Below are 23,458 nucleotides of genomic sequence, written 5' to 3'. Positions count from 1 at the left end.
TTATTTTATACATTAAAATGGTAATGGTATAGATTGACAACGCTTAATTAATGATAACAGTTTTTATTTACATTTGTATACATTGTTTATAACATGAACTACTTTGTACCACATTGCATCTTTGTATGACTACGCAAACTAAAACAAGTTTTGTACGCATGCGCCGAATGAGAAGCCATGATGTTTTGATCTTGTGCGGCAATATATTCTACCGACTCGTCATGCAATTTATGTAAAAATGAAGTTTTTATTGGTTCTCATTTTGGTGATTTCACCTATAGTACTATGCAAAGAATCAATCAATGATTTGGTACATCTTTTGGACGATCCCAAGACCTTGTACGAAATTGTGAAGCGATTAGGTGACAGCGATTTGGCTTCAGAACCAGATTATGACAGCAAAACACCGAATGATAATCAAGATTCTTCGGAGGGTTGTAAATACAAAAACTTTACGAAAACAATTATAAAAACAAAAGCATCTACAAAGGCTGGCGCTCAATTTTTAGATTCAGTAGATGGACTAAAAAGCAATTATGAATGCGTTGAAAGGTGCTGTTTATTAAACGGCTGTGAACTTGCTGTGTATGAAAATAAGGTGAGTGGCAGCTGAGTTGAGTGTTCCGAGGCATCATAAATAGAGCAATGCCATTATGACATGCTTATATAATTATGTAACATAGAATACTTGGAAAAAATTCGATAAAAGAAATTAGAAGTCGGTATTCACATTGAAATGAAATGGGTTTTAAAGTCCTACGTTTCTGCTCAGTCATACATACATGTAATCAGGTATATTGTATTTTGTAAGCCACACCATGGACTAGGGAGGTAAATTTTGTGTGGCCAGGGTTTTCAGTCATTCCTCGTCCAGGTCCAAATTCTTTTTCCTGTTTGCTCACATGTACCTTTTTTTTTTGTCACATCCAAACGACTACATGTAGATGCAGTTCCTTGACATGCCCTCCCTTCTGCACTACTACTGCTAAGGCCAAGGCAAAATCACACTGAACAATCCCAAGATACAATTCCGGGATCGAACCAGGTACCTTATGTTCGTGAGCCAGAGACTTACTGAGTGAGCCAACATGCCTATCAAACTTTAAATACGCTGTTGATTGAAGATACTGTAAACATGACGAGAATATTTTGATTTAAAAATGGATATCACGGAAAGACCATTCATACCAGCAAATATGGCTTCTATTATTGTGGACCGTACTGTACTATTCATTGATTAAGGAATAATAGGCATCAGATGTTAATTGACTATACTATACATGTGTACATGTAAATGTTTTCAAATCATAGTATGCCATATGAAATGTAAAATTATTGCTGTTTACTTTTGCTGCCAATTAAAAGATGAATTCTCGAATGAATGGTAAACTTATTCATCAGATCAGATGGATTTTCATACATGCGTATATCACTGTTGGTCAATACACATGGATGATATTTAAAATATAAACTCTACTCTTTGTACATTTAGCCTAAATATTTAAAGGATGGTATGCAATGTGGTGTGAATTTTAAAAGGTAATGCTAAAGTACCGTTCATCAGTTGAGTGACTTAAAAAATATTTCCATTACTAATTTTACCAGTATTTCACATGTAGTGAATATCCAGGTTAGAGATCACGTACCGTAATGTATGTCATGAAAAAAATAAGTAGACAGATTCTGTATTTGCTGCCATATTTCAATGAAAAATGAAAATCATACTGTACCTGGTATGCTGCTGAAACGAACTGTTAATCAATCAAACACTGTGTTCTAAATCTACCTACAAAATGCAATTTCACACTTTTCAACTCTTTTTAAAAAATCGTCTTGACCATTCACTTGAACAAACAGTTTGTTAATAAATACCTTCAAGTGGCCAAGTGCTACTTTAATTTTAGCCTAGAGCTATATTTTTAAACAAAGTGACCACTTTTTGATTCAAATCTTGATCAAGTCCATGCACATCATTGGACAACAACTAAACAAACCTCCATTTGTGTCCTAGGGCTAATTGTCTCAATTAAAGTATTCTCTTTTTGTTTACACTATATGGTGTCTCATGCCTCACTGATTTCAAAATAATAATTAACATAACAGTATTTTATCCCTATCCCTATTTCCTATTGGATTTTAGTAGGCCCTGCTGTAAATTAAATTCAAATGCTATAAATAGATAAAACTGATTATGATCATGGTCAGGGTGATTGTGATTAATACAGGATCTTCCTGCTTCATCCCATTTCATCTACATGTACGTCATTAATGATTTGGTTTCAGTTACAGCATTAAATACACACTAGAATTTTTAATGTCATGTCATGCTCAAATAGTCATACCAGTCATAAAATAAAAATTTAGAAATATGTGTTGCAATACTGAAGACGTGACAATATTAGACTTCAATGTGGTTTGGTTTACTTCACAAAATTGTTCAAGTGTCAAATTGTTTGATATGATAAATTATTTTATTTGCTGAAAATTTCAGACAAATTGATCCACTCTGAACTGAGAATTTGGCGATTGAATTTTCGGCCTAGCCTCGATCATCATGACTAAAGTCGGTACAAGTTGAGCAGCAAATCGGATCCTAATCCAGTAAATATCGCATGCTAGCGATGACATCAAGAGTTGATTATGGTCTGGATAAGTTAATTAATGTATGTCTAATTAATAACTAAGATAACATTTCAGACCTAAAGAAAGAAATACAGTTGGCAGATTTAGTCCTTGGAATATAAATGTACACTAACATTATGGAACCCTGTATTTTAAGACCTTTCAAGACAAAGCACGTGTACTTTACATACAGTGTCTACATATATACCAAGGCTTTGAATTGGGATATCTTGGCATTCTGTTTACTTTAGTACGCTTCTATATTTGATTAGGAAAATGATTAGTTATACCAAAAATTGAAAAAATAAACAAAAATCTTTTCCAGTAGATTTTTATTGTTGGCTATATAAACTTTTTTGAAGGAATGTATATTCCACAATATACATACGGGTATGTATTGTGTACCATGGCAGCAAGCATGTACCACAGTATACTATTTGATGGGCAATTCCGCGGCAGAAAATAAAAAATGCCAAATAAGAAAATTGATGTATATGAACCAATTTTGTTATATTAAAGTTCAGAAATGATGTCAATCAATGAATCTGGTAGAGTTAATTACACGCAAATTCTTTGGTCAAAAAAAAATTATGTCTAAGTCAAAACTTATTTTTCTTACTTTTTACTACAATTTTTTGCAATTTAAACACTGAAGTCTGCATCAGTTTTTGTTTACATAGAAAATATTTAATATTTGTTTTTTTTTACAAAGAAGTACATCTATTTCATCATAAACATCCATTTATATCATATTCTTTAGATCAATTCTTCATACAACAGTTTAAAATATACCCCCAATTTACACCGTAATTCCGTTACAATTCCTATCTAAAAGTTTCAATCATTTCTTGATTACCAAATTTTATAAGTTGGTGTTTCCAAATTTTCTAATTACTAATTGCACAGATATAAGAAAGGTAAGGGTCAGACACCTACATGAAGTGGTTTTCTTGGAAAAGCGGTAACGGATTTACAAATCTGAGCGGTAACGGAATTATGCATATTAGAATACCATCATTTCTATTGTTCTAATGACAAAATTACAAATTATGTAGAGGATAAAGTTAAAAGCAACATATTATTTAATAATTATACAACATTAGACCCATTTATGCTAACTCTTTTCAGTAAAACAAACTACAAAGCATTTTTCTGAACACAAAATACAAAAAGTGACTAATAACTGTACCAAATTTAAAGTTATCCTCGTGGTTACACATTTCTAAGCAAGGTGTGGTTTCAATGTATATTACATTGATATATCATATTAATATCTTTATTCATATAAAGTTTGCATGTTTGCAACAGTGTTGCAACATTGCTGAGACTCAATAATCACTTGACACAAAATTATCGGACAGGTTGCAAAATGGATGAGCTGAAATATTCCACAGAACATTACTTTATATCCTATTTTTAAGAAATGTAGATCTGTCTGTATAAATCACAGAGTTTCTTAAATAACCACAACCATCTAAATAAGGGGTTTTTGACTTGTAATTCCGTTACCATGGGGTTCACCTACACAGACACTTTATACGTTCATGCAGCAAGTCAGTGGCTATTTTTTAGAGAAAATATGCCTGTTACATGTAGCTCTCACTCTAGTACAGATTTGACAACAAAGTAGCTAAGGGTAATAATCTGTTAGTTGTTTTACAGTACCAAATAGCTCTAAATGTAATTCCGTTACCGTGGAATTGCCCTGATACCATGGCGCTAAGAATATACATTTGTACCTTGGTATAACCTATGTCTTTTTGCACTTCTAGATGTGTATAGGAGTTAAAGACAATGAAAACAAGTAGTAATTTACTAATGTAAAGAATGTATACAATGTTATTTAATATTAAACAGGCATTATAATGCAACAGCTAAATTTGCCTATTGCAGGTCTTTTTTTTGACTTAAAATGTTATATAAATGATTAATTAGACATTTACTAACATGACAACACTGTAAATGACGTAATCAACTCTCGATGCCATCGGATGGTCCCGATTTTAAGTACATGTAGATTAAAACGGTTTGGCCATTTAATGGTTTAATTTAAAAATGGAGAAACAGGGCTAAAAGACTTGACTGCCCAGTAGGCCTACAGTGGTTACGATAAATGCACATATCTTGTCAAAAATATAACCATTGATAACTTTGTTCAAAATAAAGTAATTTGATTAAAATTTTTAATATACTCATTTTGCATTATCTATTTTTGAATTATTATAGCAAGAACAGCCAGCTCTTTATCCCAATCTTACATAATGCCCCTTTAATGAATATGTATATAAAGAATTCAATATTATGCAATAGTGTTTTATATTTGTTGTCTACTTCTAAATGTCCTACCACTGTTTTTCTTGAATACAAAGCTCTCCAGCAAACAGACGAAAGTGACGTCGCGGACTTGGCAGTTTCAATTTGAAGAGGAATGTCGCAAATGCTGATGTCTAGGTGTTCATTGTTGTAGGTACAAATGTAATTGGGTAAAGCACTCAAAGCTAATCTTGATTTGTTAGGAAGGACTTCTACCAGGAAAACTATTAATTTAAATTAATACGCTTGTATTTGATTATTATTTCAGGATGATAGAAACTGTTATTTATTTGCCTGTAAAGAGAAGACAACTGGTAAAAATCTCTGTGAATTTGCAAGTCATGATGATTATATTTCTACAAGTGTCAGCCATTCCGTCAAAATTAAAGTTTCACAGGGTAGAAATAACCATGAGGATGACCTACAAGATTTATCAGATGGTAAAAAACCTGAAGTAAAAATACCCCCTACTCCCTCCCCTACTACTACTACAACATCTACAACAACAACAACAACTACCACACAAAAACCTGAACTACCCCATTCTGGTAGGTATATTCCAAAAGCGTGAAGGATCAATATGGTATTCATTTGTGCGTGTCATTTATTACAAATACATGAGGGGGGTTGGGTGGCTAAATGGTTAGCACGTGCTCGCTGTATCATAAAATCTGTTATTGAGTCAACTGGCATGGTTTCGAATCCCTGGTTGTACGTGACAAGGAGTAGGGTCGCCTGTGGGTTTTCTCCGTTTCCTCCGGTTTCCTCCCACTGCTAGAGACCCCTACGCGCAAGCAAATTATGGAAATAAAATTGAACCATATGTTAGTCCTGAAATGACCTAGTTTGTGTCGAGTGGACCTCTCTCTCTCTCTCTCACAAATACATGAATGGTATATGGATATAAAACACTTAATGTAGAGTTTAACTAAAAAAAAAATTTGTATAAAAATTACTACCCCAGTAAGATAATAATTTATTTGGATTGATGAAAAAAATCATGGCATCATTGCTATCATTGATCTTCACTATATCTACATCGTGATGAAAGATTGTCTCCAATTACCTATTAAGAAGATTAACTGAAGGACTTGAGATAACTTTAAACTGTTAATTGATGATTATGGTGTAATAAAATCACATGTAAGCCAGATAACCTCTCATTTGAAAAATCTGTATTAAACAAGATGAAAATTCAAATCACAAATACTATATCAAGTTTAGTCTTTATCTCTTAAATGAATCAGGGTGTTGGATGACCGAATGGTTTGCGTGTTGTATCAAAAAATCTGTCATTGAGTCAACTGGCTTGGTTGCAATTCTCCGATTGTACGTGATAAGGAGTAGGGTCACGTGTCCAACTTCGTGAGTTTTCTCCGGATCCTCCGGTTTCCTACCACTGCTAAAGACCCCTACACGCAAGCGAATTATTGAAATAAAATTTAACCGTATATTATTAGTCCCTAAATGAGTAAATGACCTAGTTTGTGTAGAGTGGAAGCTGCCTACTTGTAGAGGACCATCTGATGGGATCCGATTTGAAACAGATTCGAATGGGATCCAATTTGAAACAGATTCGAATTCGATCTGCGATGATTAACCGTAAAAATGGATAATTGAGACTTTCTATATTATCGTAACAATGACATCGAGGCTACAGTGTTATATTTTCAACTATTATAGCAAGAACTGTCAGCTCTTTATCTAATCTGCCTTAATGCCACTTTAATTAAAAATAATGTTGATATTGTATTCCAAAGAGAAAAAAATGTTGAATAATGTCTCACCTGTTTTATGGCTTAAACTGATATTTACACTATCCGTTATAATGTTGGAGTTGATACCTCTCTAGTCACCAGGTAGATATATGATATAGATATGTTGACGAACCCAGCCCTAGAACATGAACTAATTTTTTATAAAATATACTTGACTAAAGACTCATATATTTTGTACATGCCCATAAAATAGTGTCTGGTTTCTTAGTAGAAGTTATAAAGTTTCCGGGTTTCAACAAAACTCATAAGCATCGTATTCCAGTTTATGATATGATATCCAAATTTGTAAATAGCACGAAATGATGAATAACTCAATTGCGTATTTTTTACTGCATCAATACAAATTTTTTTTAAACATAATACACTTTATATCACTAGTATGTCATACTTCCATATCCAAGTTGATAAATAGCACGAATTGATAAACAACCAAACTGCGTATTATTTACAGCATCAATACAAAGATTAAAACCACACTTCCATCCATACATTTATGTCTGTCCTTTTCATTAAATAAGTTTTAAAATGAAATGGTATCTTTTCTATATGGTTCACCACTTCTCAAGGATTTTTTTTTCATTAGCTAAAAGACTGACCCACATTGATCCTAAGAGGTATATAGCTCATAGAAGGTTATCATATACTGAAAGGTTAGATGCGTGTTCATTTATATACATAACTTAAGTAAATAAAAGATAAGTAATGTAACTGATATCACCTATAATAATTCATAAAGTCATATTATATATATATACTTCAGGGTTCTCGTATATTCCACATATATGATATACATGAGGTTTTTTAAGCATTCACAATGTAATAAATATTTAAACAAGCAGACCGCAGGTATTTCTATTGTTACTGGTGTAAATCAAATTGAACATGTATATATATCCACCCTTTTCTTATCACCACAGGTAAATTATTATCTTTCACAACCATTCCAAACATTGATCAAAGGTGAAAAATAGTAGGAGCAATATTTATCTATTCTTCACCTGCTGTTATCTATATGCAACACACATGAAATTGAAAACAATAACCATTGTTCAGATGTGTTATTGCTACAAAATACTTCGAACTATTGATACATTCATTGAGAAACTTTTCAATTTAGATTGTGTATTGTTGGAATTTGTTATTCCTCATGTTCTTTTCATTTAGATTTATAGTCCATATTTTGATAGTCTTTTATACACATATACCAGTCAGTCATCATATGACTTTGTAACTTGTCTGAAAATAACAGTAATAAATTGGTAATCACAGGTAAAATGGGTGATAAACTTTTAGTACTTTTTCATTTCTCGGAAAAAAGGGGTGGGGTAAGTGGTGTCGCACAAGTGGTCTGAATGCATGGGTTGCTACGGATTCAATCCCAGCCTATATTTGAAACGTAGAAGAGTCATTTACTTAACTTTATGGGGTTTCTCGTATTTTACACACACCTGTAGTCAAGCTAATTATTGAAATAAAGATATATTGTATATTATTCCCAAAGTGACCTAGTTTGACATCACTGAGTGATTGTTAAACTTGCTCTCTTCCTGGTGCAATATTGATTTTTGTGGTAAAATTTTGGAATGTTTATTTTAGAGTACCAATCAAGGGTTTTATATAGTAAAGGTAGATAATTTGTTGTAAGGAGATTTTGTTTAAGGATTAGATGTATTTTCATGTTTTGTTTATTTATTAGTATTAGAGGATCTATTGTTTTTTCCTACACTACAAAGACACCAGTATTTGTTGTTTCTTTAGCTAACTGACTTGAGGTTTGAATCATTGTTTTCCTCCTCTTAACCTAGAAACAACATGGATTCTGTCATATACCCAAAAGACAAACACAAACTGCATGTAATATTGAGTTCAGGAGAACTGCAACTAGTGCACCACACATAAACAAACAGCAACACAGAAGACAAACCCACGGACAAGACACATCACACAAACTAGGTCATTTTGGGACTAACATATGGTTCAATTTTATTTCAGTCAATCACTGGCACGTAGGGGTCTTTAGCATTGGGAGGAAACCGGAGGACCCAGAGAGAACTCAAGAGGTTGGACAAGTGACCCTACTCTTTGTCACGTACAAGGGGGGAATCAAAACCATGTCACTTGACTCAATGATGATGGAACGTGCACGCTTTAACCATTCGGCCACCCAACTCGTCTATAAAGTATAAACATAAAAGTACTATCAGATCAAGTGAAATGGTTCTGGGTTCAGCAGTAAATGCCCACTGCACTGGTGTTTAATGCTACAGGTTTGAATGAAATTGACAACAAACCTACAACAAAGGAGGCAGTGTGTCTGTGGTCTTTTGGATGATTTTCTGCAAAAAATGTTAATTATCAAAAGTGGACATTTTTAAAAAATTGGTCCCTCTTGATATTTTACAATGACATTTTGTGTCCTTTAATTATTTCTTCCTGAAATTTGTGAATATACTGTTTCAAAAATCAATATTTTTCTTCTGTTGATATAGAAAGTTTAGGATAAAAGTTATGTAGTTAAGATGAATGAAAAAAAAAACCCAAAAAACATGTCACAGATTTGTTTACAAATAACTCATAATAAACATGTATTACTGCTTGCTTTGTTTGCCTTATTAGGGATTATCTCAACCTGTGGTTAACTTTTGAAGATTTCCACAACAATTTTCTTGCGGCTTAAAGCTGTAAGACGAACATGATTTTTGCCAAACAGGGATGAGTAAAGTTGTAAAAATGAAATAGTTTGTGCCAAATGTGGCTAATTAAAGGAGTCTTTTTACTCTCTTAAATTTTACAGATTTACGAACATTGTGTGTTAGATCACGTTTTGTGTGAGAAAAAATTGTTAGACATTAAAATTCAAAGTAATTTTTTAAGTCTCTAGTTAGTTAGGCTTAAGTTTTGAATTATCTGGTGAACGGCACCAATATATTCTAGAATTATTTACTGAAAGAATTAAAATAGTTGATTTTACCCTGATCTTATGATGTTAGTGCCAAGAAGAGCACTATGGATATGTACTCGTCAGGTACATGCCCAAAGTTAAAAAAAAATCTTGTTTTTGTTGTGTTACTAGACTAAACATTCATGCAGCATTTGATAGCATTGACTATACCCATCCATATATTACAAAGTTGTGTTGAGATCACCTGATCTTATTTAACTGACAGAACACAAACTGTTCAGATTAACAAATCATGTTCTGAAGAAAAATCTCTTGATATTGGTGTACCATATGGGTCTTCGCTTGGCCCCCAAATATTCCTGCTCTACATCCTACCCTTTGGAATTATAAACACAGCATCTCAAACTGTAAATTTGCACAGGTATATTATGCTTTCTGTCCACGTATAAATTAAAATTAAATTAGCGATTAAGCAAAATTGCTGGTAATATAATCATCATCAGTGAAAAAAATACCCTACAAGCATCCTATAATTATCTTTAGCGAAACAAAAGCCAAATATCAACATAATAGACCACTCATTGTCACCAGTTTCACATATGGCTTGATAATAAAGCTTATAAAACTCTCTTTTTACAGTTATGTGTGATATATTTGTTCTTACATTTTTATATATTGCAGTACCTCTTGGTGATAAATGTAGAAGTGAAATTGGTTGTGAAGATTCCCATGCTTTATGTATATCTGAAACATGTTCCTGTAGAAGTAACTATTATAATAAAAGGGGCACGTGTCGTAAGTAGATTTTATCTTATACTTATATCATTCTTTTCAAGCTTGGATGTTATGACAAAATATCAGGCAATAATAAACTAGTACCTGCCACTTTGAATTTTGTGCTGGAAATGCTTTAAAAATGTCATTGAAAAAAAAGAGAGAAAAAAAATCTCTCAATCAGTACCAAACTGGCACTGGAGAAATTATTACTGACACAACCTGAATTTGTGTCTGTGAGCGGGGCCTTATTTCCAGGTCTGCTTCTTTCATCGATAATTTACAATACAAAAAACTGCACTGTTAGATAAAGCATTTGTTGAACATGACTTTGACACAGTTTTCATCTGATTAATAACAGAGATAAATTCTGCCCTAATGCACAGTCATGTTTTCTGTGATTATTCTGACATTTGATCAAGTTTCATTGTCGTCCCATGGAAATTTGATAAACTATTTCATTTAGCATTGATTTTTTCTGAACCATCTGGATTGTCAAAGACACCTTCTACCGGTACTTGATTTATGAAACAATTCATTTATATACTTGCTATTCAGAATGTTTAAAAGATGCCTTAAAGACCAGAAATTGACTGTTTTAAGTTAATAGATAAGTACTAGATAAAAAAAGACTTAAACATGTTGGAGAATGTTAATGAATAGTAAAAATTCTGGTAATGTTGACACGCTTGTTGAATCTGTCTACTAGTTGTTCGACAAATACCAAACATTGATAGTCAATATTTGGTCTCCATTTTGTTTTTCTTAAGGTGAGGTTTGTGGACATTCCCGATTTGAGTGCCAGGTTGTTGGTCTTGACGGACCTGACTGCGTTCGTTTATCTTTAGTTTGTGATGGCACCAAGGACTGCAATGATGGGTCAGATGAGGTCAACTGTCAAACAGAAGGTGCGTAAACATTACTTCAACATACGGAGGCTTGATTTCTATTTTGGATATGGTCAGTGGCCAAACTTTATACCTGTCTAAAAGGTCATCATGTAAAACATTGGAGTAAACAATGCAAGTTTGTTTCTCTGAAGTACGAATGCAATATTAATTCTTTAAATTCTTTAAATGACATGAATAGAAGTGCAATATTTACAATTAAATTTTTGGCACAAAATATTTTAGGGTCTTAAAATATTTTGAAACAATTAATTACAGCTGCCCTACTCTACTGTTGTTGTCTAAGATCTATATATAATATAAAGAGGGCATGACATTTTAAATAAGATAACTAAGCTCCAATGAAAAAATCTTTTTTAAATTTAATCTTGTTTTTGTCGTCTTTTTAATAAATATGTTATGCTTATTGACCCCCACCGTTCGATGAAATCAGGGGACTATCAAAATGGGTTCGTTTGTCTGTCTGTCCATCACACATTTTGACACACAATAACTCTCCTAATTGAGCTGGAATGTACAAACTTGGTGTAGGTGTTTATAAGGTCGATGCCTTGATGGAGTCGGAAGATAAGCATTTTCTGCAAGGATAAGCAGAGATAAGCAATTTGATTGGTTGATTCTTTGGGACACGATAACGTTTAGTGAAATTTGGTTACTTGGTGCATAGTTTCATGATATCAATTCTTGGACTAAGTTCGATAATGAGCATTTTCTGCTCAGGGTAAGCAGAGCGATAAGCAGTTTGATTTGTCGAGACTTTAGAGCTAGATAAATTTGATCCTAATTGAGTGAGAGTGGTGAAATTTTGTGTATAGTTTCATTGCATCAATATCTTGACTAAGTTCGATGGTGAGCATTTTCTGCTTAGGCCAAGTAGATAATTCAATCTGATTGGTTGAGACTTTGGAATACAACAACTCTCCTTATAATTATGCGCTTAGAAACACTTCACGTGTAATGAAGCGCTATATAAATCGAACAATAATAATAATTGAGGTAGAATGTTCAAATTTGGTGTATGTGAATGGCTTTCAAGATAGTGTTTGATCATGCACATTTTCCACTAAGGCTAAGCAATTTGATTGGTTGAGACTTTGGAACTTGATAACCTTGGTTCTAATTGGGGGAGAGTAATGAAACTAAGAGTATAGATCTATACCAATACCTTGACTAAGTTCAATGATGAGAATTTTCTGCTTAGACTAACTAGTAATCAGCAGTTTGATTGGTCAAGATGTTGGAACATAACAACCCTGCTTTTAATTCAGGTAGAATGTTTAAACTTGGTGTAGATGTTCATTAGGTGAATGTCTTGACTGAGTTCAATGATTAACATTTTCAGCTACAGCTAAGCAAAGCTAAGCAATTTCTTTTCTTGATTCTTTGGAAAAGATAACTTTGATTCTAACTAACTGATGGAGAGTGATGAAACTTAATGTATTGTTTCACAACCAAGTACTTCAAAAGGATAATAACTGAGTTTGATCGTGAACATTTTCTGCTAAGACTAAGAAAAGATAATCAGTTTGATTTCTTGATACTTTTCAAAAAGATAAATGTGCAATTAGTATGTGTCATCTATTTGTTTTGGGATTTCGGTGGGAGACATCAGTCTCACTGTTGGCTTGTTTTAACATTCAAATTAATTATGAAAGTGTAGTTAGTAAAGAGTCTTGTTATATTAGAATTTAAACGCATGGGAACAAAGTTTATTTATTTTATTATGTTTCTTTAGTCAAAACAGTATGTTTGTAATTCTGATTAGTTCTGCAAATAATTTTGTTTCTTAGGACTAGTTTGTTAAATCATAATTCCTTGAACCTTTTTTTGTTTTACAAATTAAAAACAAAACAAATATTGTTTTTTTATTTATGAGAAAAGAAGAATGGGCTTTTGTGAAGATTTTATTTGTTTTCTTTTATCTATAGAGAGATACACAAGCCACAGAAACAAATATTTTATTTTAGACATGTAAATTTGTTGTTAATTATTTAGATCATAAACCCACATTCCAATGTAGTCTTTTAAATTTTCTTTTTACATTCTTTAGCTCCTCTTCCCAAATTTCCTTGGCATAGTAAATTTAGTGGATTTGGTTCTAATTTTGATTCCAAATTACGAACAACAGTTTTAGGCACAGCAACTCCAGAGGAAAATATTAACTCGTTGCCAGTTGTTCCTTCTGCAGATACAGCAGCCATAAATAGAGAATTCCATCAACAAAAGGCATCCATGGATGTTGAGAACCAAGAAATTCAGTCTAAGAAGCTGGATTCAGATATTCAAAATATTAAAGATCTGAGTCCTGATGTTAATTCTGAAGAAGATTCACACGTGAGACATGATAATGGAGACCAAGTATCGAATGACAACCAGTTGGAAAATGGAAGCCCAGAGATAATTGTGCCTACTACAACTTTCAGACCCGAGCCAATAGTGGTTTGGCCAGATAGTTCGACAGATGAAGAAGTTATTTTACCAAAACAGGATCATCATCAAAATTCTGTAAATCAAGTTATCAAACCACCAGAAAGTGTTTCTCCAAGAAAAGAAACAGCTTATCATTATCATGAAGAGGTGCCACTGGAGACCTACGTTCCTGATAGTAAATTCTCATTTCAAGGTAAAAAAGGACCAAGTTACTATGTAGCCAATCAGAAACAGCCGAATGATAATGATGTCAATGTCATAAGAAAGACGGATGTCAAGATAGTGAACCAGCCTAAACCAATCCCGACACAGAATTCTAGACCAGTACATGATGCCCACATGAGGACAGACCCTTTAGCTAGCAATTCTCAAGATGTCGATCTCCAAGCTCAACAGCCAGACATTCGAGGAAGAAAATATCCTGATAATCAGATTTATCAAGGGTATGGGTCATACAACCAACCTCAATATCGGCCACATTATTCACCAGATCTAACTGGCTCCGATCTGAATGATCGACAAAGGGACAGAACTCCATATAACAGAATGTATTCCAACAATAGGCCCAAACCCTATCAACCTCAACCATATCCTTCTCGTCAAGGTTACCAAAATCCACCACCAGCTCATAACCAGTTTCAGAATTATGTGTATGATTATCCAGACTATGAACCATATCAGAATGAGAAAGAAGACAGTGGTAGCTCAGATCGTCAATATTTTCCAGGTTTATTCAATATGTTTAATAGTAAAGGTAGAATAGATTAGATTAATCACTCATTATTTTCATTCACCTTCAGCAATATCTGTATTATGATCAAGTTAGATAACTATAGGTGGAAATATATTTTTTATTTTTGAAACAATTTTGCTATTCAGACATGAATTTTAGATGTTATATCAAAATTGATGAGATTACAATATTCAATATTGCAGTCCTTTTTCTTAAAGGCCCAAATACTCCTGACTAATAGTCAAATATAAATTTTCATATTAAAGAGCGGTCATACCACAAGCACATTGGTCCAAAGATTATTTTACAACATGTATTAGTGGCCATCTATGCTTCACTCTTTCTTCACTCGATTTCATGCTGCCATCCTTATATAGTTATTGTCTTATAGTTGTCTGTAAACAACTGAAGGATAACTCATCCATTTTTATCCATCAACATCAAAGTCAATATGGTATTTAACCAATTTTTTTCTTTTTTAATTTTCTAAATTACGATCTGAAGAACACTTACCACCACCTGAATTTGTTAAATATACATTAGGAAAATGTTTATTTGCCTTCTGGCACAATGTGTTGTAATTTAGATCAAATATTTTCAATAACATAATATCCTAAAGCCGATTATTTTATCTTCATGATCTGCTATTTTATATTGCATTCTCTATCAACCCCCAGTTGTTAAAATGAATCAGCCATGTTCAATTGTTATTTTACACTTGGGTGTGCTTTATCTACAATAGAATAAGATTTTAATATAGATAATGCTGATAATAGGTTTTGTCAATAATGTAAATTGTGATGTAGATATCGTGTCAGTAATTCTGCACCATTTGCATGACTTGTTGTTGTATTTGTAAATCTATTTATTTTACTGTAATACAAAGAGATTTAAAACTATTTCTGAATTATGATTAAAAACACTTATGTGAGTGCTTGAAAAATATTAAATAATCTTAGAAAAAGTTTTACATGTAATATAATACAAGGTATTCCCAGCACTAACAGTTGTGTTATATTCTTACTTTTAATGTCAATGCATATTGTCGTGACGTTCAGTTAAATTTTAGAGCAAGCCCATTTGACTTGCTGGCGTTAAGAGTATTAGGACATGTTGATATGTCAGGTCAACTTTCACATATTTTGTTATTATTTAGTGCCAATGAATGTCTATTTGTATACGTTCACATTGGTATTGTATTGCTGTTGGTCTGTTGTCCACGATATCTGTTAATTACTGTAAGAGTTACGGACCTTGCTTATTTGGTAGAAACTTGTTAAAGGTTTACTTTAAATTTATGTTGCTTATTTCAATTATTACAATGAATAACTATTTCAAATGATTACTCAAGAGTTATTGCCCTTGATTACATCGTTGAATCTTTTCATTGTGCTAAAATTATTATACAGTATAAAGACAACTTAGCTGATGTGGACGTGGCAACCGATCTTTTAAACTCTACACGTTTATAATTGATGTATAATTAATTTTTGCTGTTTCAATATTTATATTTCACATTAGCTGTCAAGTGGTTATGTTTATTTAAATCTTATATTTTGTTTTTGTTTACTTTAGATTGATGTCAGTTTTGTCTTTATTGGATTGTTTTTTGTTTTTTTCATCTATGTGTATTTTGTTTTTTTATATTCAATGTAAATGTTATATTTCAAGTATTCATAGTACCATGACATCTTTAATTTGTATTGAGCTGCCTTTTTAAAAGTTAACAAGTAACACCTGGTGACTAGAATAAGCATAACTTAAAGTAGCAATGTTGTTATTTATTCATAAAGCAAACCCTGTCTTCATTAGATCAGTCAGAGCAGAAAAGTAGGATGTTAAACCTCATTTCATTTCATAAAACAATGTTTGTATTGAGTAAATCATATTATAGCCATCTACAATGTACTATATTCTACGAATCTCCACATTTCACAAATACAGCATTTGAAAACTCAGTTTCTCAAAGTAGAATGTTAAACCCCATTTCATTTCATAAAACAATGTTTGTATTGAGTAAATCATATTATAGCCATCTACAATGTAATATATTCTATGAATCTCCACATTTCACAAATGCAGCATTTGAAAACTCAGTTTCACAAATTAGTATGGCAAGTACATTGGGGTTTTATTACAGTTTATCTAGATATTAATAAGGGATTGAATTTCAACAGGTTTTTATTTAAAGGAGGTTAAATTATTTTTTAACATTTATTACATGGGTAAAAGTTAATTAATGACTAAAAGTTTTCTGACTTCAATTCATACATTGGTTCTTTAAGATAATATAATTATATTGCTATGACTGTGCTCATCAATCAAAAACTTTTTATTTGTTATTTTAAGTTGTCAGCTCAGTAATAGTTAAGGGTTGAATGTACAGAGTATTTACTTATATAACTGTGAGCACTTGATAATTATGTGGATAGTATGCAAATATACTAATATTTTTTTATTATTATTAAAGTGCTGATCATTGTAGTCTATTCTTTAAGCCCTCGAAACCACCCAAAGAAAAGTCATGTTGTTTTTTTACATAGAGTTTTGAAGCTCCTTTTGAAAATGTCCCAAAATATTGCTTCTCAAACAGACATAGTCACATGAATAGCTGTGGACTATTGAAGAACTAGTTCTGCGACTCAGTGGTTCAGACAGTCTTGGGAGTGGCATAGGGCTGTTTCAAATATCAGCTGCAAATCTCAATGTAAAAAAAGACACCATTTTTGTCTGATTTTTTTTCTGGGAACTGTGGTATTATAGTCAATATTTGCATGTACCAAGTGCTAAAAGATTAAGCATCCCAATAAAATCCCACAACAATAATTGTTTTATAAACGTTATTTCATTTTTTGATTGGCAATTCATATTCCTATTTAATATATAATTTATTACAATTAAAAAGTGACTTCTATTTAACTATTTATTTATTCTTTTTTCTTTTAGATGGTAAAAAGACTCCAGGTAAAATACCAAACACAGAAGTTAAACCACATACGTCACCAAAAGGTAAAATCAAATTCTTCTATCACTATCAGATCTTTCTCAGCAGATATTCTATAATATAATGCTTTCCGGTCAAAATTCACCTCCCTACCATTGTATTATAGTAAATACAAACAAACCATATATTATTTTACTTGAAACAGATCTTTGCAAATTATCTGAGTTCAGTTCACATACCCTAAGTGTGTAAGTATCTGATGTAAAACATTTCTTTATAATTCAGTAATGTGCAGGTTGTGATTGGTAGACTCCTGATCAACCTACCAATCAACACATGTGATCCAAGCATGCTGGAAAATCTTGTAATAGGCTTTTATTTTCCTGACATTTGATTCGCTGTTTAATATACGTCAGTGGTACATTTAATCCATAGTCACAGCCCCAGAATACACAAAACTTGAGCATGTTTTTAGATATTTATGGGGGTGACTAACTAAATAAACTGAACGAAAATATCAGATTGGTATATGAAATAAAATCATTATCTTATTTACTTATTCACCATACTTAATATCTTTAAAATATTCCAGAAACAGATACATCAAAAGAAAATCATGTAAAGACAAACACCCAATCAGAAGAAAAATCAACATCAGATGCAGACAAAACACATAAATCAAATTCGGTGGAAACAGACGAATCAAAGTCAACAGACAATAACGAATCAAAGTCAACAGACAATGATGAATCAAAGTCAACAGACATAAACACACCAAATTCAGCAGACACTGACACATCCAACTCTGAAGAAACAGAGAAGAACACAGATGAGAAAGATAACGAGAATAATCAAACAGATAAAAATACAAAAATACACAATGATAAGGTGACCACTGTTGAAATAGATACCATCCAGGAGCAGTCATTGATTGTGACAAAAGAAAAGGTTATTGTGGCCAGTCCTATTAGTCAAGCAGAGGGACCAATCATTGCTTTATCTCTTGGATTAGCCTTAACTTTCATATTACTGGTTTTTGTTGCCTGTAGAATGAGAACTATTAAAAGGCGATTGCGAAAAGGTCGCGTTTTACACAGCAATGAGGCTGATTATTTGATAAATGGAATGTACCTATAAAAAATATGACCACAAAAAATTTGAAAATGCAAATAAAATTAAACATTTAAATTTTGAGACAAAAACTTTTCTCATCATATATATATATCGTAAAGTTTTTTCGAAAGTAAACCAATTTGAGTAGATACTAAAAAGCTGAAGGTGAATTATGTATGTAAATTGTTTTCTCATTTGTTTTTATCCACCGGTGTGATAAAAGAAATAGACGATTTCTTTCATGGAAATAGACGATTTCTGGGATAGACATTTTAAAGTAATTGCGATTTGGTATTTTTTAAAATGTTACGGAAAATGTATATTGTATTGATTGTAAGAGAAACTTAAAACAAAAAGTTTGTAATGTAATGAAAATTAATTTGCAAGATGTATTATATTAAATTTTAACGACGGTCACTACCATATTATTACATTATATACATGATAATTAGAAAATAGTTAAACATCTATCTTTTTTACATTTTTATACATGCAGAAGTCTGCACCTAGATAAATATTTGACATTATATAAAAAAACATTATTTTGTAGACATCTATCCAATCCCAGCTTATAGATCTAGATGTAAGAATTAAAAACATAATGCACTAGCTCTTCCATAATTAATGTACATAGATATAATTATGAAGCATGTTCTGTGTATTTAAATGTTTAGTGTTCATGATTATGCTACTTTCATTTTCAAGGACTACCTGTGATGGTCTGCCTTAATGACTTAACATTCCTGTTATCTAGTTCTCATTTTAAAATCAATTATCAGAATTTACTCAACACATAATCGAAATTGATAATGTGGATATCACAATTTGATTAAAATGAGACATCACTTAAGTTAGCATTTTCTTTGTTATTCTACTTGACCTAACAAATTGTATGTATGTATTGTTTAGAGGGCTAAGTAATGTGGTAAAGTTATAGGATTGTATGCCATAAATATAACTCTAGTCAGAATAAAGTTTTAAAATTAGAAAAAATAAAAGAAGCAAAATTGTAATCAAATTGTAATCAGATTGTTTATATCTTAAATTAAGGGAAAACAAATATTGAATTTCTCTGTGAAACTGGTATTGTGTAACTTGATAAATACTTGTACTATGGAATTCATTTCGTTTCACTTAACAACTTGCAGAATATGATCAGGTGCTACATACACACCTGCCCTAAATTGACTAATGTATTTCTGTGAATGTAATATGTTTTTATTTGTAATATATATGCAATGCAGTGATAATCCATGATATTCTACTTAATTCAAATCCTATATTTTCGTATTGACTAACTGTAGAATTCCTTATAATGGGTAGACAGGGTTGGAAACCGCAACATGAAATTCAGGAAATGGAAGGAGAGATAAAGTTTGTCGATCAAACCCTCTCCTATGCACAATCTTGTGTATGCCTTTTTGGCAAAGGTAGGAATTAGAAGTGGCGTATTGTCAAAATAAATGTATGTGTATTGGCTTGTGATCCCTTCTATTATAATTATTGATAAATCCATTATTATGAAATTTACATTTACTTTATTTTCTGTTTATTCCTATATTATTTGTGTTCATATAATTTTAACTTTCAGGCCTGGGGTCATGAATTTAGCTTTTGCTTAAATGAAGAAAAATCAAATTTTTGTATTAAGTTGAAATATATGCTATTTTGAATTACAATTACATATTTTACTTTAAAGTGCAACAAACAAACCACTGAAATTTAATTAACACTTAATAAAGATAAGATTTTTTGGCATAGGGGATCCCAATTGACCCCATATTCCTTCAAATCAAACTTGTGTCGCATAGGGCATCATTTTATTTTCACATTCGTTCAAATCAAGTTTTTATGGTATAAGGCATCCCAATGGTTTCCACATTCCTTCAGATTAACCGTTTATGGCATGGGGAATCTCAATTGTTCTCATATTCCTTCAAATCAAAAGTTTATGGCACAGCGATCCCAATTATTCTCACATTCCTTCAAATCAAACTTTATGTTATTATTGTTTAATTGTTTTCCCATTCCTTCAAATCAAACGTTTATGACATAGGAATTCTCAATTGTTCTCATATTCCTTCAAATCAAACGTTTATGGCAAAGGAATCCCAATTGTTCTCACATTCCTTCAAATCAAACTTTATGTTATTATTGTTTACACTGTATTTAATTAGTTTATTAATGTTTTTATTCTTTATATTATACTCTTATTACAATGATGAAAATATTTATTTCTTATTAGAACTATCTATGGTATATTTATTAGGCATTTGTGATATAACTTTGGTTGTGTTTAACTTTTCTACCATTTTTCAACAAGTTATTTTCATTGAATAAAAAGCCATATTCTCTTTGTAGTTAGCATAATGTGAATGTAATAGACACAGTTTGGCTTTTTTCTAGTTAATAAGGAAAATTGTGAAATAGTAATTGTGTGGTTGCATGTACCTATGTAATAAAGACCAGTTCGAAAAAACGAGAGAAATATTATCTCTTTATGTGTGATATTTCTATAAAAAAAGACAAATATTGGGTTAATATTTTCCAAAACTTATTTTCCTAGCAAGTTAACTTTGTGTAGATTTATGTACTTCTTCAATCTGATTAAAACACAGATCCTATTTTGTTTCATTTCTTAGAGTTCAAAATTTCGTTTTACTTGTCCTTACTACACTAGGATCTGGAAGAGTTGTTATATAACCCACATTCTGAGAGGGATTAGCCAATGAAACGGTCTGTTACAGCGAGTGTTTGGTGTGTGATGCATGGAACTATGGGTAACCCACTAGAAACATCAACACTGATTGGTTAATCAAATGTCTGACGTCATAGGGTCAAAAGTCGCTCGTATGACCTCTGACACAATCTTCCACTACATCCGGTCAGATCTTCATGTAGTGTAGGCCATCGAAAGTATAAAAAAAACGGAACGAAATATACATCTGTATTTTAATCAGATTGATACTTCTTCAAGTTCATGCATGCAACCACAGAACTGGCACTGTTCCTTAAGGCATTCACTTGCAATGAACATATTTTAGGCTATATACTATTGGAATAAAATGTTGCTGATCTGAGCTAAAGAAATTATTGTGAAGTTCCTGTGATGGACTAAAATGTGGATAAAATACACAATTCTATTGAACAACTTTCAAGAATGGCTTAGAATTCAGCTCAAAATTTGTAGTACTGGGCCCTTATTCACGAAAACTTAAATTAAGATACAATCGAAATTTTAAGAAATACTGCAATTCGATTGGCTGACTAGTAAAATCAATTTGCATATATCCAATGAAGTTGCAGTATTTCTTAAAATTTTGGTTGTAACTTAGTTTAAGTTTTCGTGAATAAGGGCCCAGGTACTTTCTTTTAAGATTAGTCCATTATGCCTCTGCATGGAGTCTTTACAATAATTTCAGACAGTTTAAAGAGAACTGTTTTTGATATATGTATTTTTGGCCAGCGAGCGCCTCAATCTACAAGCATTATATTTCAGTGTGTTTATTTATATAGAAATAGATTGTTAGTACTGTACTGTTGTCTGTGATAACAACACTAATGAATAATAATGTTAATAAACTATTTTTCATGTTAATATTTTGTTTTTTCCCGCCTTTCGAGGGGGGGGGGGATGAATGGTTAGCATGTGCGTGCTGTATCATAAGGCCTATCATTGAATCAACTGGCGTGGTTTCATTCCCCGGTTGTACGTGACAAGGAGTAGGGTCGCCTGTCCAACCTCATGGGTTTTCTCCGGGTCCTCCAGTTTCTTCCCACTGCTAAAGACCCTTACGCGCAAGCAAATTATTGAAATAAAATTGAAATGTCCTAGTTTGTGTTGTGTGGAGGTTAAACCCCATTTCTCTCTCTCTCTCTCTCTCTCACACTCCCACCTTTCAAAGAAAGCAGGGTGTTATTAAAATGGATCCGTCTGTCTGTCTGTCCGTTTGTCACATTCTTTGGGACACAATAACTTTCCTTCTAATTGAGCTAGAATAGTCAAACTTGGTGTAGGTGTTTATTAGGTGAATGCCTTGATGGAGTTCGAAGATGAGCATTTTCTGCCAAGGGTAAGCAGAGATAAGCAATTTGATTGGTTGATGCTTTGGGACACAATAACTTTGGTTCTAATTAAGTGAAAGTGAACAAACTTGACATATAGTTTCATCACATCAATACCTTGACTAAGTTCGATAATGAGCATTTTGTATTCAGGGTAAGCACAGCAATAAGCAATTTTATTGGTCGAGACTTTGGAGCTCGACATCTTTGATTATAATTGAGTGATAGTGTTGAAACTTTGTATAGTTTCATTACATCAATACCTTGGGCAAAATAGAGACTATAACCTGTTCAATATTGGTGTAGGTGATTAATATTTCCCATTAAAGCTAAGTTGTTTATTTTGGGATTTCGGCGGGGACATCAGCCTCACTTGTAATTTAACGTGATAGCTCTATTACAAGCCAGTTGTAAATGGCAACACTAAATATTATATATATGTGATTTTATAAGTTAGATACAAATATCATTGAAAAGTTTTCATACACAAAATTCATTATGGAAGCGTATTGCTACACTGTGGCAAAGTATAATCTAAGATTCTATTTAGGCTTTGATATTTATGGTAAATGGACATCAACTAAGGACAAATACAAGCTGTAAATGAATTTGCCCTCATGCCAGTTGACTCAATGACAGACCTTATGATAAAACGCACACGCGCAAACCATTCGGCCATCCAACCCCCCCAAATTGCTGCGGCGCAAAACATCATACATTCAGAGTAATAGTATTCAACTAACTTGTCACTCTGTATTTACAGACTTTGAATACATTTGAATGCCCTAAAGGATCCATGGTACTATATTTTCAGCTACATAAGCAGTGACTTCTTGCTTTATATACCTATCGGCGATATCACTCTGGTGGAAGTAG

General features: G+C 32.3%; 2 protein-coding genes across 3 annotated transcripts in view; one reads left to right on the top strand and one right to left on the bottom strand.

Moving 5' to 3' along the window:
* The window catches only part of LOC126822022 (protein phosphatase 1 regulatory subunit 14B), a 50,982-nt gene extending 49,210 nt beyond the window's left edge, over positions 1-1,772 (bottom strand). Inside the window, exon 1 of the mRNA XM_050550740.2 lies at positions 1,731-1,772. The gene's annotated coding sequence lies outside the window, so the exon portion shown is untranslated. The remainder of the gene's footprint in view (positions 1-1,730) is intronic.
* LOC126822021 (dentin sialophosphoprotein) lies at positions 164-22,115 on the top strand. Of its 2 annotated transcripts, none has more exons than XM_050550739.2 (7): positions 164-598; positions 5,204-5,483; positions 10,297-10,410; positions 11,160-11,297; positions 13,348-14,454; positions 17,407-17,469; positions 17,997-22,115. In XM_050550739.2, the coding sequence occupies exons 1-7, from the start codon at positions 239-241 to the stop codon at positions 18,539-18,541; spliced, it is 2,607 nt and encodes an 868-aa protein (XP_050406696.1). In that variant the 5' UTR covers positions 164-238; the 3' UTR covers positions 18,542-22,115. The 2 variants fall into 2 exon arrangements, with proteins under 2 accessions (XP_050406696.1, XP_050406695.1); XM_050550738.2 differs by having other exon boundaries at positions 13,348-14,481.
* The last annotated feature ends 1,343 nt before the right edge of the window (positions 22,116-23,458 follow it).

The sequence above is a fragment of the Patella vulgata genome, chromosome 5 (assembly GCF_932274485.2).
Source record: "Patella vulgata chromosome 5, xgPatVulg1.2, whole genome shotgun sequence".
Classification (NCBI taxonomy): Eukaryota; Metazoa; Mollusca; class Gastropoda; family Patellidae; genus Patella; species Patella vulgata.
Note: the sequence above shows the minus strand (reverse complement) of the source record. Positions and strands in the feature narration are given on the sequence as shown.

Excerpts from the sequence above, each read along its gene's own strand:
- LOC126822021 (XM_050550738.2), top strand. The coding sequence starts at position 239 with ATGAAGTTTTTATTGGTTCTCATTTTGGTGATTTCACCTATAGTACTA. Across the intron at positions 10,411-11,159 it reads TAATAAAAGGGGCACGTGTC|GTGAGGTTTGTGGACATTCC; the intron begins GTAAGTAGATTT and ends GTTTTTCTTAAG. Across the intron at positions 11,298-13,347 it reads GGTCAACTGTCAAACAGAAG|CTCCTCTTCCCAAATTTCCT; the intron begins GTGCGTAAACAT and ends TACATTCTTTAG.